Source organism: Taurulus bubalis, assembly GCF_910589615.1.
Source record: "Taurulus bubalis genome assembly, chromosome: 20".
Taxonomy (NCBI): Eukaryota; Metazoa; Chordata; class Actinopteri; order Perciformes; family Cottidae; genus Taurulus; species Taurulus bubalis.
In genome coordinates, this window is record NC_136608.1 from 11,968,270 (window position 1) to 11,980,312 (window position 12,043).

The following is a 12,043-nucleotide window of genomic DNA, read 5'->3' on the forward strand; positions in this document are numbered from 1 at the left end:
ACAAAAAACTATGGTAATACCAAAAGGGAGAGAAATATAAGCATTAAAGAAATACATGAGGTAGTACAGACAAGTAAAAGTCCCAAAGAAGTCCTGCAAAGTTCGGCTTCGGGGGGGGGGGGGGGGGGGGGGGGGGGGGGGTTGGGGGGGATACACGATTGCTGCAGCAGCCTTGGCAAACCATGCAGCGCTAATTGTGTGCAGTAGCTGGACTACCTTTTCCCCCAGTTCGCTGAAACTGTTCGATTCCCTGTGAGCGAGTCCATGAAGGACGGAGCAAAATGCTCCAAAATCTTATGCTAATATTTGTTGCTTGAGAGAGCAAAGAGCCATGCCAAATATAACATGGCTATTTGGTCTCCAGTTTGGAGGGAACTTTGGCCCCTGGTGGGCTGTGTGTGGTCAGTAGGATATTTTATACTTTTTGTTGTTGTTGTGCATAGCCACAGGTTTATTGTTTCTGCTGTGCTGTAAGATATTATAGGTCTTATAGATCTGGAATATATTTGGTTCACCGAGTAATATCAGATTGGCTTCTTCTTGCCTTTGATTATGTTTGATATTTAAAGAGACTGGTAGCTTGTAAGTAGTATTTAGGTATATTTATTTTTTTAAGCAGAAGTCATCTTTTGAAAGGAATACAGATTTTGGGTGTGATATTGAGATTTAAGTTTCTTTGTTCCGAGAGTAATTATGACCCCCAGACTCACGAGTAAAAGCCACACAAACATGAAATCATATGCTCTATTAAACCTTTTCATTCATTAGTGCTTAATGACTGAATTTGTACTTTTCTACCCAGAGTTTAACATGCATTTCCTGTGCATATGTACACAAACACAACACATTATGGGATTATGTGCAATGATTATCTTATAATGTTGTACTTTCATGTTTAAAGCACAAATAAATATAGGCATTAAATATAGAAAATATATTGAAATGCAAGTTTTATTTCCAAAATAAAACAAAAATGCAAAGATCTTACATGAATTTTCTTGCAATTAGCATTTAGTGAGACTAAAAAAAGGATATGTTTTTCTTTCAAATTTGTCCTTCAATGACCATTTCTGATTGGCCTATGATTCCCAACTCACTTAGTATTAAAATAAGTTTATTTTACTCATGTTTGTGTGGCTCCTATGCAAAACAACAATGTATGCTATTGTCGGCTCTAAGATGACTGTTCTGAATATCACATGGAAAACGTTTCATAGCAATAAAGGAACAAATATTAATATTAGGGGCTTTCCCATCAGCCTTTGCGTCATTTGCCCTCGGTTGGTTTCAAAGACTATGCAAAAGTGTATACAATTAAATTATAACTCCGGCCTTAATCCTCTTGCACATGTTGAAACCAAAGGTAAAGCCTATCAAGCACCAATGTAAACGAAGACTGTTTCATTAAAGGCAACAGACTAAGAGAAGTGAAACCAAATATGTATGCTTGGTCAATGTGGCGGATCTTATAATTATATTGTAAATTGATTGTTATTTAATTTACCTTAATGTAAATAGCCCAGTGCATTCTGTAAATTACACTTTGTAATTTTTGTAAATGATATACTTAAGTATTTTTAATTCATGATCATTCTGTTTATATGTTTGTATACTTGTAAACTTTAAATATAACAGCTGCTATTTTGTCTTAGTGAGTTGTTTTATATCAATGACCTTTTTCTGAATTTTCTCGCCTTTGTATTATTACTATTTTAATAAACAACTTGACATTACATTTCCCTTCTTCCTTCTCGGCTTCCTCCCGTGTGTAATATGTTTAAAGGAATATGCCAGAAGCTCACAGTCACTGTTTTGGCAGTTTACTCTCTCTATCACTCAGAGCAGCAAATTGTAGCGCATGATAAATATTCTGAAGTGGCTGAAAGCAGCAAGGGTCATCAATACAGCCACCGAAGGAGATGAATGATTACGTGTCTGAAGGAACATTTAGATTACAAATGTGGACAGCCCCTACTTCAGTGAGATACAAATGAACTTTGGGATAAGCTTTTCAGCAGCTCTAAAACGTTTAGTTGCTCAATGTGAGATTAGATAGAGTTAATGCTCCAAATGTAAGATTTATTTTGGTGTCAAGATATTAGATTGAGGTTTAACTCCATCAGTGGTTCAAGAGGAATCCTGATAAATTACGTAATTTAAAGAAACTAAAATACAGAACTATTAAAAGCATTTGTACTAAAGTATTACAAGTAAAAGTGCTCCTCTGCAGATGAAATGGGCCCGGTGTTGACATGTATTAGATTGTGAATACTGCTGCGTCATCGCTTTAGCAGCGTTGCACTGTTGGAGCTGGTCGATACTCGTTACTTTTTAGTTTAGTCCAGTGGTTCGCAGTGGTCACAAGATAAGTCATTTATAAGCTGACCTCATGACATTTTAAATCTGTAAAGCAACTAATAACTATTGCTGTCCAATAAAGTAATTGTGAAGGAAAACAAATTAAAAGTAGAAATCCAGAATAGCAATACTCAAGTACAAGTACCTCAAAACTGTTGGCAACAATAAAACTAGCCTCATCTGAAGAAAACATGTTCCCATTTTAATAACTGAGCGAAATCTATTTGTGGATGATTAACATGTGCAGTGTAAATCACAATATGAACGCACACTGTCATGTGGAGATGTAATTTACCTGTCTGGCTTCATTGCGGTACATCCAACAGGTCAGTGTTTTGCCTGACCCAGCTGTTTGCCTTCTGATCTCAACCTTTCCCCGGGTGACCGATTATCGAGGAACTCCGAGTCTTACCGTCTCTTTGCTGCAGTAAAGGGATATAAAGGAACTCAATGCCTCTGCCCTGTTGCAGTCATAAAAGCTGACACCGAGCAGAGCAGATATCAGGTCATGTTTAGACTTTTTGAAGCTATACTTTTATAGATTTTCCCGCTGGCCTTGCCTGGAAGGAAACCTTGGATGAGAGCCTCTAACTCCTCCTGGACTGAAACAAACGGCAGGTCCAAGACTATATAAAAAAGATAACACATAATCCAGTGCTAACCTTAAATGATCCATGGAGTGATTTATGTCACAATGCTGTAGGGCATCCAGTTAAAGTTCTGCTCAAATATCCAAATATAATTTCTGTTTTGATATGCTCTATTAGCAATAAATGTACCCTTTGAAAATCCACACCCTTTAATGCAGAACCTGTGGTCATTGGCTTAATCACGTCCTTATTTTCTGGAAACTCACATAAATAAAACCAATCATCACTTCGAAAAAAGAGACATAACCCTCTTTTCTACTCAGCCAACACATGTCTTAACTTTGTCTTAAAAGTCAGTTTACTGGAAACAGAGACGTCTGGATTGTCTGATGTAACCAATGAATTGAGAATAATTTCGAATAATACCTGTACTTAAGATTTTGATTATTATGTTACATTTTATTAATTGAAGTAAAAGTAATGAGTGAATCTGCAGTGCATTTCGAAAAAGAAAAAAGAAAAACATATGAGGGCCAAGATTGGAACCCCAGTCCTCTGTCGCCCCCTGCTGGTTAGAATATCTCCCTCCAGTCCTGAAATTGAGCTGCACTCAAATTCTACAGACATGCTCTTAAATGTGAGCAACGTGGCCACACATTCAGTCCAGGTAGCGATGCGGATTCACATCCCAGGGCTGCTGCCCGAATACAAACCTCTCATCGGTTTGAAGCGGGCCCCAGGAAAAAGAAATGCCCTGCTGGTTCCAGCACTGAGTCACTGGGCGCTCTGATCTTATTGTCTCCGTGGCCAAAGGGAGGGATGTCCTCGTGTCTGTGTGATGGTGAACCAACGGGAATGTGAATCTGTCTCTGTGGTGATCCAGAGGAGTCTTGTCTGTCATGGTCTGGAACATGACGCTGTGAGGCTGATGGAGGAATGAGGGTTGGACTGAGATGGATGTCAGATTTGCAGAATTGCTGATACCTGTGTGACACATTGAAGGAATTCAATATGTTGATTACTTTCTCCAACTTCAAAAGGGTTCAGCAAAATCAGGTGTTTGAATCTCACACACACACTTACTCTGCGTGCCATTCCTGTGTTTGGCTTCCCTCCTCAATTTAGCCCGTCTGTTTGAAAACCAGACCTGAGGGAGACAAGAGAAGATGAGATTTTTGATTCCATACTAACACATTGATGCTTCAAAACGACGACTCTACCTTGATGGTGTCCTCTGGAAGTTTGATCTCGGCCGACAGTCTCTCTCTCGTGTACATATCTGCATACTGGCTGTGGGAGAACTCTGATGACAGAAACATGTTGTGTAAATGAGCTTCTGAGTGGAAACATGCTTGAGACATGCAAGGACCTTTGAAAGAGTTGAAGTCACCTTGCTCGAGCGCTGTGCTCTGCTCCTGGGTGAAGGTGGTGCGGTTTCGGTGCTGGACGCCTTTCGGCTTCTGGTCATTACTGCATACGTCAGACATCTTTCCCTCCTTCACTTCTTCTTGAATCAGAGAATCAACATCTGCAGGATATACGTATTACATCAAAATTAATGAATGAATATATACTTTATTAATCCCCAAGGGGAAATATCTCCTTTTAAGGTCACCCAAGATTGAAGATCCATATTTCTGTTGCCTTTAATTGAACCAGATTCAAGATTATAAATCAGTGTATGCATCTCAATGCATTGTGTTTATGAAACTGCACTGCAACTTTTATTATATTTTTCTGCTTTTTGACTGATTTTAATGTTTTAATGAATGTTTTTTAAATCTTGTTCTCTTCCGCATTATGTTTTGATGCTTTTAATGCTTTTATGTGAAGCATGTGCTATTCAAATAAACTTGTCTTGTCTTGACTGTCATGCTCTTATGATTATCAATATTTAATTTGCTCCCCTGGCCTTCACAGGTGACTTACCCTGCTCGGTCCTGATGTGCGCCTTGATCTCCATGCACATCGGCCCGTGGTCCAAGTGAATCTTCCTGAGAATCCGATTTATGGACGACACCTTGCAGAACACAGTGTGCAAAAGGGCCCCATGTCATATGGTGGATCCTTCTAGGTTTCGTGAAAACAAACGTGAATTTCAAATCTCACTTACGCTGGGAACCTTGGAGGCTTTGAATATCCGCGCTGCTGCGAGCCGTTTTCGAATTTCCCAAGCGAAGATGGTTGGATTTTCCCTTTTGCACTGGATGATGGTGGAGATGACGCCCGGGGTGAGAAGCCGAGGCCGGCTGCCTCCGATGGTTTTGGGCTGCAGGAGTCCGGTGCGGCGGTAGCGACTCAGGATCTTACTGACGCAGCCGCTGGACACCTGGAATACGCAGAGGGCTCAACTTCTTTATTCTCAACATATAAATTGTTTTTTTTTTCAACAAAATCTGAGCTAAATATGGGAATTTATGCAACGTTGTTGTTTTTGCGTACCCGAAGTATCCTGGAGATGTGGTTGGGTCGGACTCCCTCGGTGGCCAGTTCAATCATCTTCCTCCTCTTGGATTCTGGGAGAGGTCTGCCGTTCAGAAACATCCCTCCTAGCTGGTTGACACTTCCACCACCTTATTGTATGTAACACAGCCAGCACTTTGTTAACTCTGCCTTTAGAATAGCATGCAAGTGGTTTAAATTGTTTGTTCCAAAAAATAGCTATCTGAAATCACATGTACTATAGTTGCACTGCAAACTCTCAACAGGTGTTTAGATGTCTTCGAATATAATTAAAGCCTATTATTTTCAGCACAAATTAAAATTGTAAAATTCACCTTCATTTAGTAGATCGTTGGTTCCACACATCTCCGCTTGCTCCCGGACTTATTAAAAAATGATGAAACTGGTCACAAAAAAACAAAATGCGTAATGTTCCCAGAAATATTAACACCTTCTGGTATGAAATGCGCAACGACACCGCGTCGCCTGTAGAAAAAATGAAATGTTCCAGGTAACTCCTCGTCTCCGAGCTGAATGACAATGAGTGGAATGAAGCCCTTCAGCAGACATTTATACCTGCTGGCCTGCACATGACGTGGAGCCGCTTACCTGAAATGTCAATATTGCCTGGAAGTGAATGTGGCCATTATGGGCTTAAAAGTGGCTTTAGGTTGGTCGATCTTTAAGTATGACATATAACAACATCCTGTTTTTTATTCCACTTGTATTTTCAGAAAAAAATAAGTTTAATTGAATATGAGAAAAGTAGAACGATTGACAAATTCGTGATTCAGAAAGATTCCACCAAAGAGCCCTTCAAGTTACACTTATTGTTTTTAGGTACGTCTTTGAGCTCGATATTATGCCTCCTCATACAAGATTATGCACATCTAACATTTAATAGCAGAGAAATAAATAATAAATCACGAGCTGCATGTGCTTCATGAACTTAGTCAAATAAGATATTAACTAAAATCTTGTTTTGGTGCAATATTATTTAACTCTTGCTGTACCAGAACAGTGCATTTTGAAAATAGTTTATACATTTCTTAGCTTCTTCAGCGCTATAAACAAATATTTCCACTATTGGATCCACATCAATTCTGTTTTTTTATTAAAACTGTCTATGTATTTATGTAACCTTGAAGTCAATTTAGCAATATCTTATTCAAGTGTGGGAGTTGTGGCTCTTTTCTTTGGCGCAGTGACTGCAGCCTCCAGTCTCGATCAAACAAACCATTTTTTCATTGCAACACAATTTAGTCTTTAAACTTTCTGCTTCGGTGCGTGTCATGCTACACACATTAATGCATCTTTCGCAGAAGCTTAATGATCAACACTGGCATTTGTCCCCTCCTTTAGGGGTGGGGGGGATATACAGTCACGTGACATGAGCATCCTTTGCAGTTAAGTGGCCTAGATTAAAAGGATCTCTGGTCTCTTTTCATAAAACAAACATTTGGAAATCTGCGCCAATGACGACTACCATATGGCAAAGTGCTTTTGATAAATCATAAATCCATCACCCAGTCTCTCTTTATTACATTTTCTTTAAAAACGTGAACAAATATACTCGTATGGGCGCAAGGAAAGGGCCAATTGGGACCTCGTTTATCCAGAAGAGGGAGGCTAAAATAACCCTCACAGATGTTCCTTGGGCAGCCAACAGATAAAAATGCGTTGTAAACGTTTCAAAGGGAAATATTTGACGAGCAAATATTAGCCTATGTGAAAACCCACACAAGGCTCGTCTTTTGGCCTGTTTAATGACTAATTGAATATCATTAGTTGGGTCCACACAGATCGAAGTGCCACCGAAATAAAGGCTCAGATTTTAAAATGCCATATGGCCCAAATTATACATTAACCATGGGTTGGAGGACAATAATACTCAGCACAATCAGTCAGGTTAGATAGAGGACAGCCATTTTTTTGGACACCATCATCTCCTTGCCAACCGAGACAAAGGACAAATAAGGCAAGCCATTTTATTTATTACTGGGGAGTTGACGTGGTCATTGATTTATAGTACTTTATTGCAGCTACAGTGTGTGCCAAACGAGGTTGATTAAAGTACTTAGGTTGTGTTGTTAAAACAGTGCCACATAATCGTGGTGCGTAAATTCTAATCTGCGCTCGCCAAAGCAGGGAACGGGAGGATAAGTGTCTGAATCATGCCACAAAGTAAGTATACATTTTACCAACACATCCCAGGTGTTTGTCTAGTGCATAAAACATCTATATTGGTGCTTTACTGCGCCCTGAAGCCTTGAGAAATGTGGTTTATTCATCCGCGTAAAAAGGTTACCAGAGCCTCTCCAACGCGCAGTAAGGTGCCGTGTGCACAACGGTGCTGCCTCCCTGGTCGCTTGTCTAGCAGTTGTCTTCACCTTGTTATAACATGTATGTATTGTCCATGTTTTTCTTATTCTTACTTTGGTGAATGTTTTGTTCCATCCTGCTGACGCAGACTGTTGTTTTAGTCCTTCATTTATTATTGGAGCCCCACCTCCAGTTTCATGTCCGTGGCCAAACGAGCCGTTTTTCAGCAGTAGGATTCAACACAAATATCGTCTATTTTAATATGCCATGCAATATTAACTGAGTCTTAAATGCTTTATTTTCTAAACAAGCAGAATGATGTGACCTTAAGGTTATTGGCAGACAAGTTAAACTTGTTAAATTTGTAAAAATTTAAATGCTCAAAAAATGGGATAAATTACGTGTTAGTTACACATTGTATGCAACCTGCCTTCAATAATATACCTTATATATTCCCCGTTACCAAATCTTCCATCGTCGTCTTGAAGATATTTTTTTTAAAGATACATTGTTAATAAGTTATTTTTATTGTAACATTGTGCTACAATCTTGTAATTCATCATCAAATATCCTAATACAACAGGTGAAATAGTGCGCACACGACGGAGATCATCCCTCTTGACTCTGATCCAAATCCACTTTAATGCGTTTTTTTTCCCGTTTCTTTCAAAAGAATTTACTGAAAATTAGTGTCACTCCTTTCAGAGTTGTATTTTGTGTGTACTGGAACTCGGTTTAAGCAAAAACATGACACAATTACATCCAATGTGAAACAGACCAGCGATATTCATGTTTTCCAAGATTGTGGTTAATTTAGATTTTTTTTTACATGCTATCACAAAATCCATATGCTATTTTAATAAACTACACTAACTATACGCTCCAACAGTTTCCTGTAACCATATTGTGAATAACATCCCATTTTTCTAAACCTTAATGATCCAAATGTGCATTAGCCAAAGAGTGTTACGGTTGTATGCCAAACGTACTGTAGGCCTATGGATTTATATCCTTCGTGTTTTTTGTGGATTATGAGTATGAACACTTTTCTTATACGTTCATCTATACAAATGTAGCTATGAGAACCAGTGCCCAATCACTTCCAATGTGAGTATGTTGCCATGTAAAACAAGATGTTGTCATTCTTTTTTTCTTTTCGATATTTATCTTCTTTTTTATCATGAGTATTAACCAGCAATGCTCTACTTCCCACTCACAGTTATTCATAATCACATCTATAAACTGCATAGCACAACTGAGCTGCAGCAAAACAGAACAATCCAATATATATATATATATATATATATATATATATATATATATATATATATATATATATATATATATATATATATATATATATATATATATATCGACATATTTAATGCAATATTATCCCTGGTGTTATGATATCACCACAATATTGATGGTGACACTATCCATTTCTCATTATTTGCCATAATCATATGTATTCTGGTTTCAAATAACCCATCGTAGAGTTTAAATGGACAAAACATGTGTTATGTGAGAAGGGTTCATAAGGTTAATTTGATTTAAATAAATATGTAATTATATTTGGCCTGTAAACCTCATGCATATCAGCTTATGTGTGTGTGTGTGTTTGGTGTTTGTGTGTGTGACATCCTGTTAAATTTGGTCAGAAATTAAATTAAAAAGAATCACATAACTATTATATTATAATACCTTTTTTGGTTTATGTCATTTCAGTCTTGAAATTGTGTTGAACAAAGCTGGCGGGGCCAGAATGAAGAGAAGACATGCTATGGACCATGCAGGAGTTTGGGGCGAATCTATTTATTAAATAACAAAAATTTACTAAACCAAAAACAATTAAACAAAGAGTGAAAATGAGTCAGTGCAGCTGCCTACTTAGTTTTAATATATACTAAACAATAAAATGTCATGCAAAGTACACAATTCTTGATACATTTATTGTTGACATATCTGTACTCTCAAAACTCTAATGACTGTTTTTGAGGCCACAATATTTAGGCTGTGGCAGTACTTCATTTGTCATTTTGTATCGAAAAGTCAAATTTCCGACACCCCTCGAAGGCAGCACAGGCCGGGTTAACGCTATGCTGACGTGTCGAACCAGTTGCTCCGGAAGACTTTATTTCAGCTGGCCTGTGCGGCTCCATTCGCTCCCATTCATTCTGCTCCCCAGACCCGGAAATATTTTGACGTGTGTGTATGCATGGCAAAGTGTGTTTCCGGTATAACGTGTGTGTTGATCGTTGTTCAGCCTTTTTTTCTCTTGGCTTTCAGTAGAAGAGTCACTCACTTCAGAGTCCCAGCTCCCTCACCTGGTCACCCCCTTAACGGAGTTATATATCTAAAAAACAAGCGGACATGGCATCTGTTTCAGCACCAGGTCAGGCAGCGCCTTCTCCGGCTGCGTCTCTGCAAAGAGGAATTGTGAAAATGGTAAGACTGATAGTCATATGAATATGTGAGCCTAGGAACACAGCTAGTTAGCCAAGGGGCTCATGAAGGCGAACGTTTCACTAACTGTATGCTGTCCTAAAACTTAAATTGAACATATGCTCCGCCATAAATGCCACTGTCTGTTAAATACCAGCGTTTGCAACGTGTCACTATCAACTGTCACTAGCGTTCGGCTGCTAACATTAGCTGGTTTTGCTAGCCTGCTAATAAGCTGAAGCCAATTGACGTTAGCACATGTTTGCTATCTAGCTAGTTAGCCACAGTTAAATGTAACTAACAGTAGGATTGTTTAAGTTTATTGACACACATTACGCGGTCAGAAGTCCGACAAAGTGGATTTAACTCACATTTAACGTAACCAGTACAAAGCTGGCTAATCATTTGTTGTTCAGTAACTTAAATGTGACGTTAACAGATGTTAGTTTCCCAGCTATTGGCTGGATAACAGTTATCTTTGAGCTTTTACTATCCAGCAAAGTGGCTTTATGAACAAAGTGTGTTAGTCTACGTCGCTGCTGAACCAACGCAGTTGAATTCATTCATCTTATTGGCCATTTGTAAATTAGTACTTAGCCGAGTAGCGTTGTCAGCTAACCTAGCTAGCCCCCAATAGCCTCTCCTCTTATATTGTATCGTTATTGTCCCTTTAAATGCTATGTAGTCACCTTTCAGCGATTGAAGTCATTACCGGTTATTAATGTTCAGACCTCTTGGGAGTGACTTGCTGGTTGAAGTGTTGCGACACTTTCCGAGCCACAGACAGAGCAGTTCCCCCGGTGTGCTGGTTAAAAAACAGCCACTGGGAACTGACACGTAGCTACAACTTTCTTGCCTCCTGTAATCTCCCGTTCATCTTGGTTGTGTACGATCTCTGTTCGGCCGGCGTTACTTCACCGTTGTTTTTTTAACGCTTGTCTTGGCACTATCTTCAAACCACAAGATAACCTTGAAGATAAAGTGGATACACTTTGTAATAACTGCACGCTATGAAGCACTATTTAAGTATGAGTAAAGCACTTAATTCACAATTTATACAGCATTGTTCTACACTTTATAAATGATGGATTCAACATTTGTAAATCAAGTATTAATTCATACTTCATAGCGTGCAGTTGGTAACGCTTTATAATAGTGTTTAACAATGCTTTATAAAGATGAATTAAGTGCTTACTCATACATAACTAATGCTTCATAGCGTGCAGTTGGTAACGCTTTATAATAGTGTTTAACAATGCTTTATAAAGATACATTAAGTGCTTACTCATACTTAACTAATGCTTCATAGTGTGCAGTTGGTAATGCTTTATAACAGTGTTTAACAATGCTTTATAAAGATGAATTAAGTGCTTACTCATACATAACTAATGCTTCATAGCGTGCAGTTATTATAAAGTGTTATCGATAAAGTTAACAGATTTTCTGAATGAATGCCATGCATAGTTCTGTACTTTGGCCTGAGGTCGGTGCCCAGTAAACCCGCAGCCTGGTGGTATGCCACCATGAAGCATAACTTCATCGCTTTTCTCCAGTCTGTAGATTCAGATGTTGGTATTGGTCAGAGAAGTTGCATGTCACTCATGCTGCTTCATCACAGCGAGCACGTTTAAGACACAATTACACTTGTCTCCAGACTTTGGAAGAAGGGCTATATATTTATGTCTGTGGTAACTACAATAAACGGGTAAGCAACCCCATGAGGAGGACGACTTGTGAGTCGGTTACCCTCTTGTGGGTTATTACCAAAGGAACCATGTGTTGGTGCACCAGAGTAGTGGTTGGATTAATATCATTTGTTTAGAAATTAATTTAAAATGTACTTTTAACTTTCGCCAGGTCTGTTTTTGCTTTATTCTGCACACAGT

General features: G+C 38.7%; 2 protein-coding genes across 2 annotated transcripts in view; one reads left to right on the forward strand and one right to left on the reverse strand.

Annotated features, from left to right (window-relative positions):
• Positions 1–3,606: 3,606 nt before the first annotated feature.
• Positions 3,607–5,756, reverse strand: pax4 (paired box 4; the record flags this gene model as incomplete). Its single annotated transcript, XM_079236103.1, has 8 exons — positions 3,607–3,932; positions 4,032–4,095; positions 4,169–4,251; positions 4,339–4,476; positions 4,878–4,968; positions 5,062–5,277; positions 5,391–5,521; positions 5,726–5,756. The coding sequence occupies 8 exons, from the start codon at positions 5,754–5,756 to the stop codon at positions 3,607–3,609; spliced, it is 1,080 nt and encodes a 359-aa protein (XP_079092229.1).
• A 4,284-nt stretch (positions 5,757–10,040) lies between these two features.
• Positions 10,041–12,043, forward strand: part of snd1 (staphylococcal nuclease and tudor domain containing 1) — a 158,845-nt gene continuing 156,842 nt past the window's right edge. Inside the window, exon 1 of the mRNA XM_079235971.1 lies at positions 10,041–10,160. Coding sequence (XP_079092097.1) covers positions 10,086–10,160 — 75 coding nt within the window. The 5' untranslated portion in view covers positions 10,041–10,085. The remainder of the gene's footprint in view (positions 10,161–12,043) is intronic.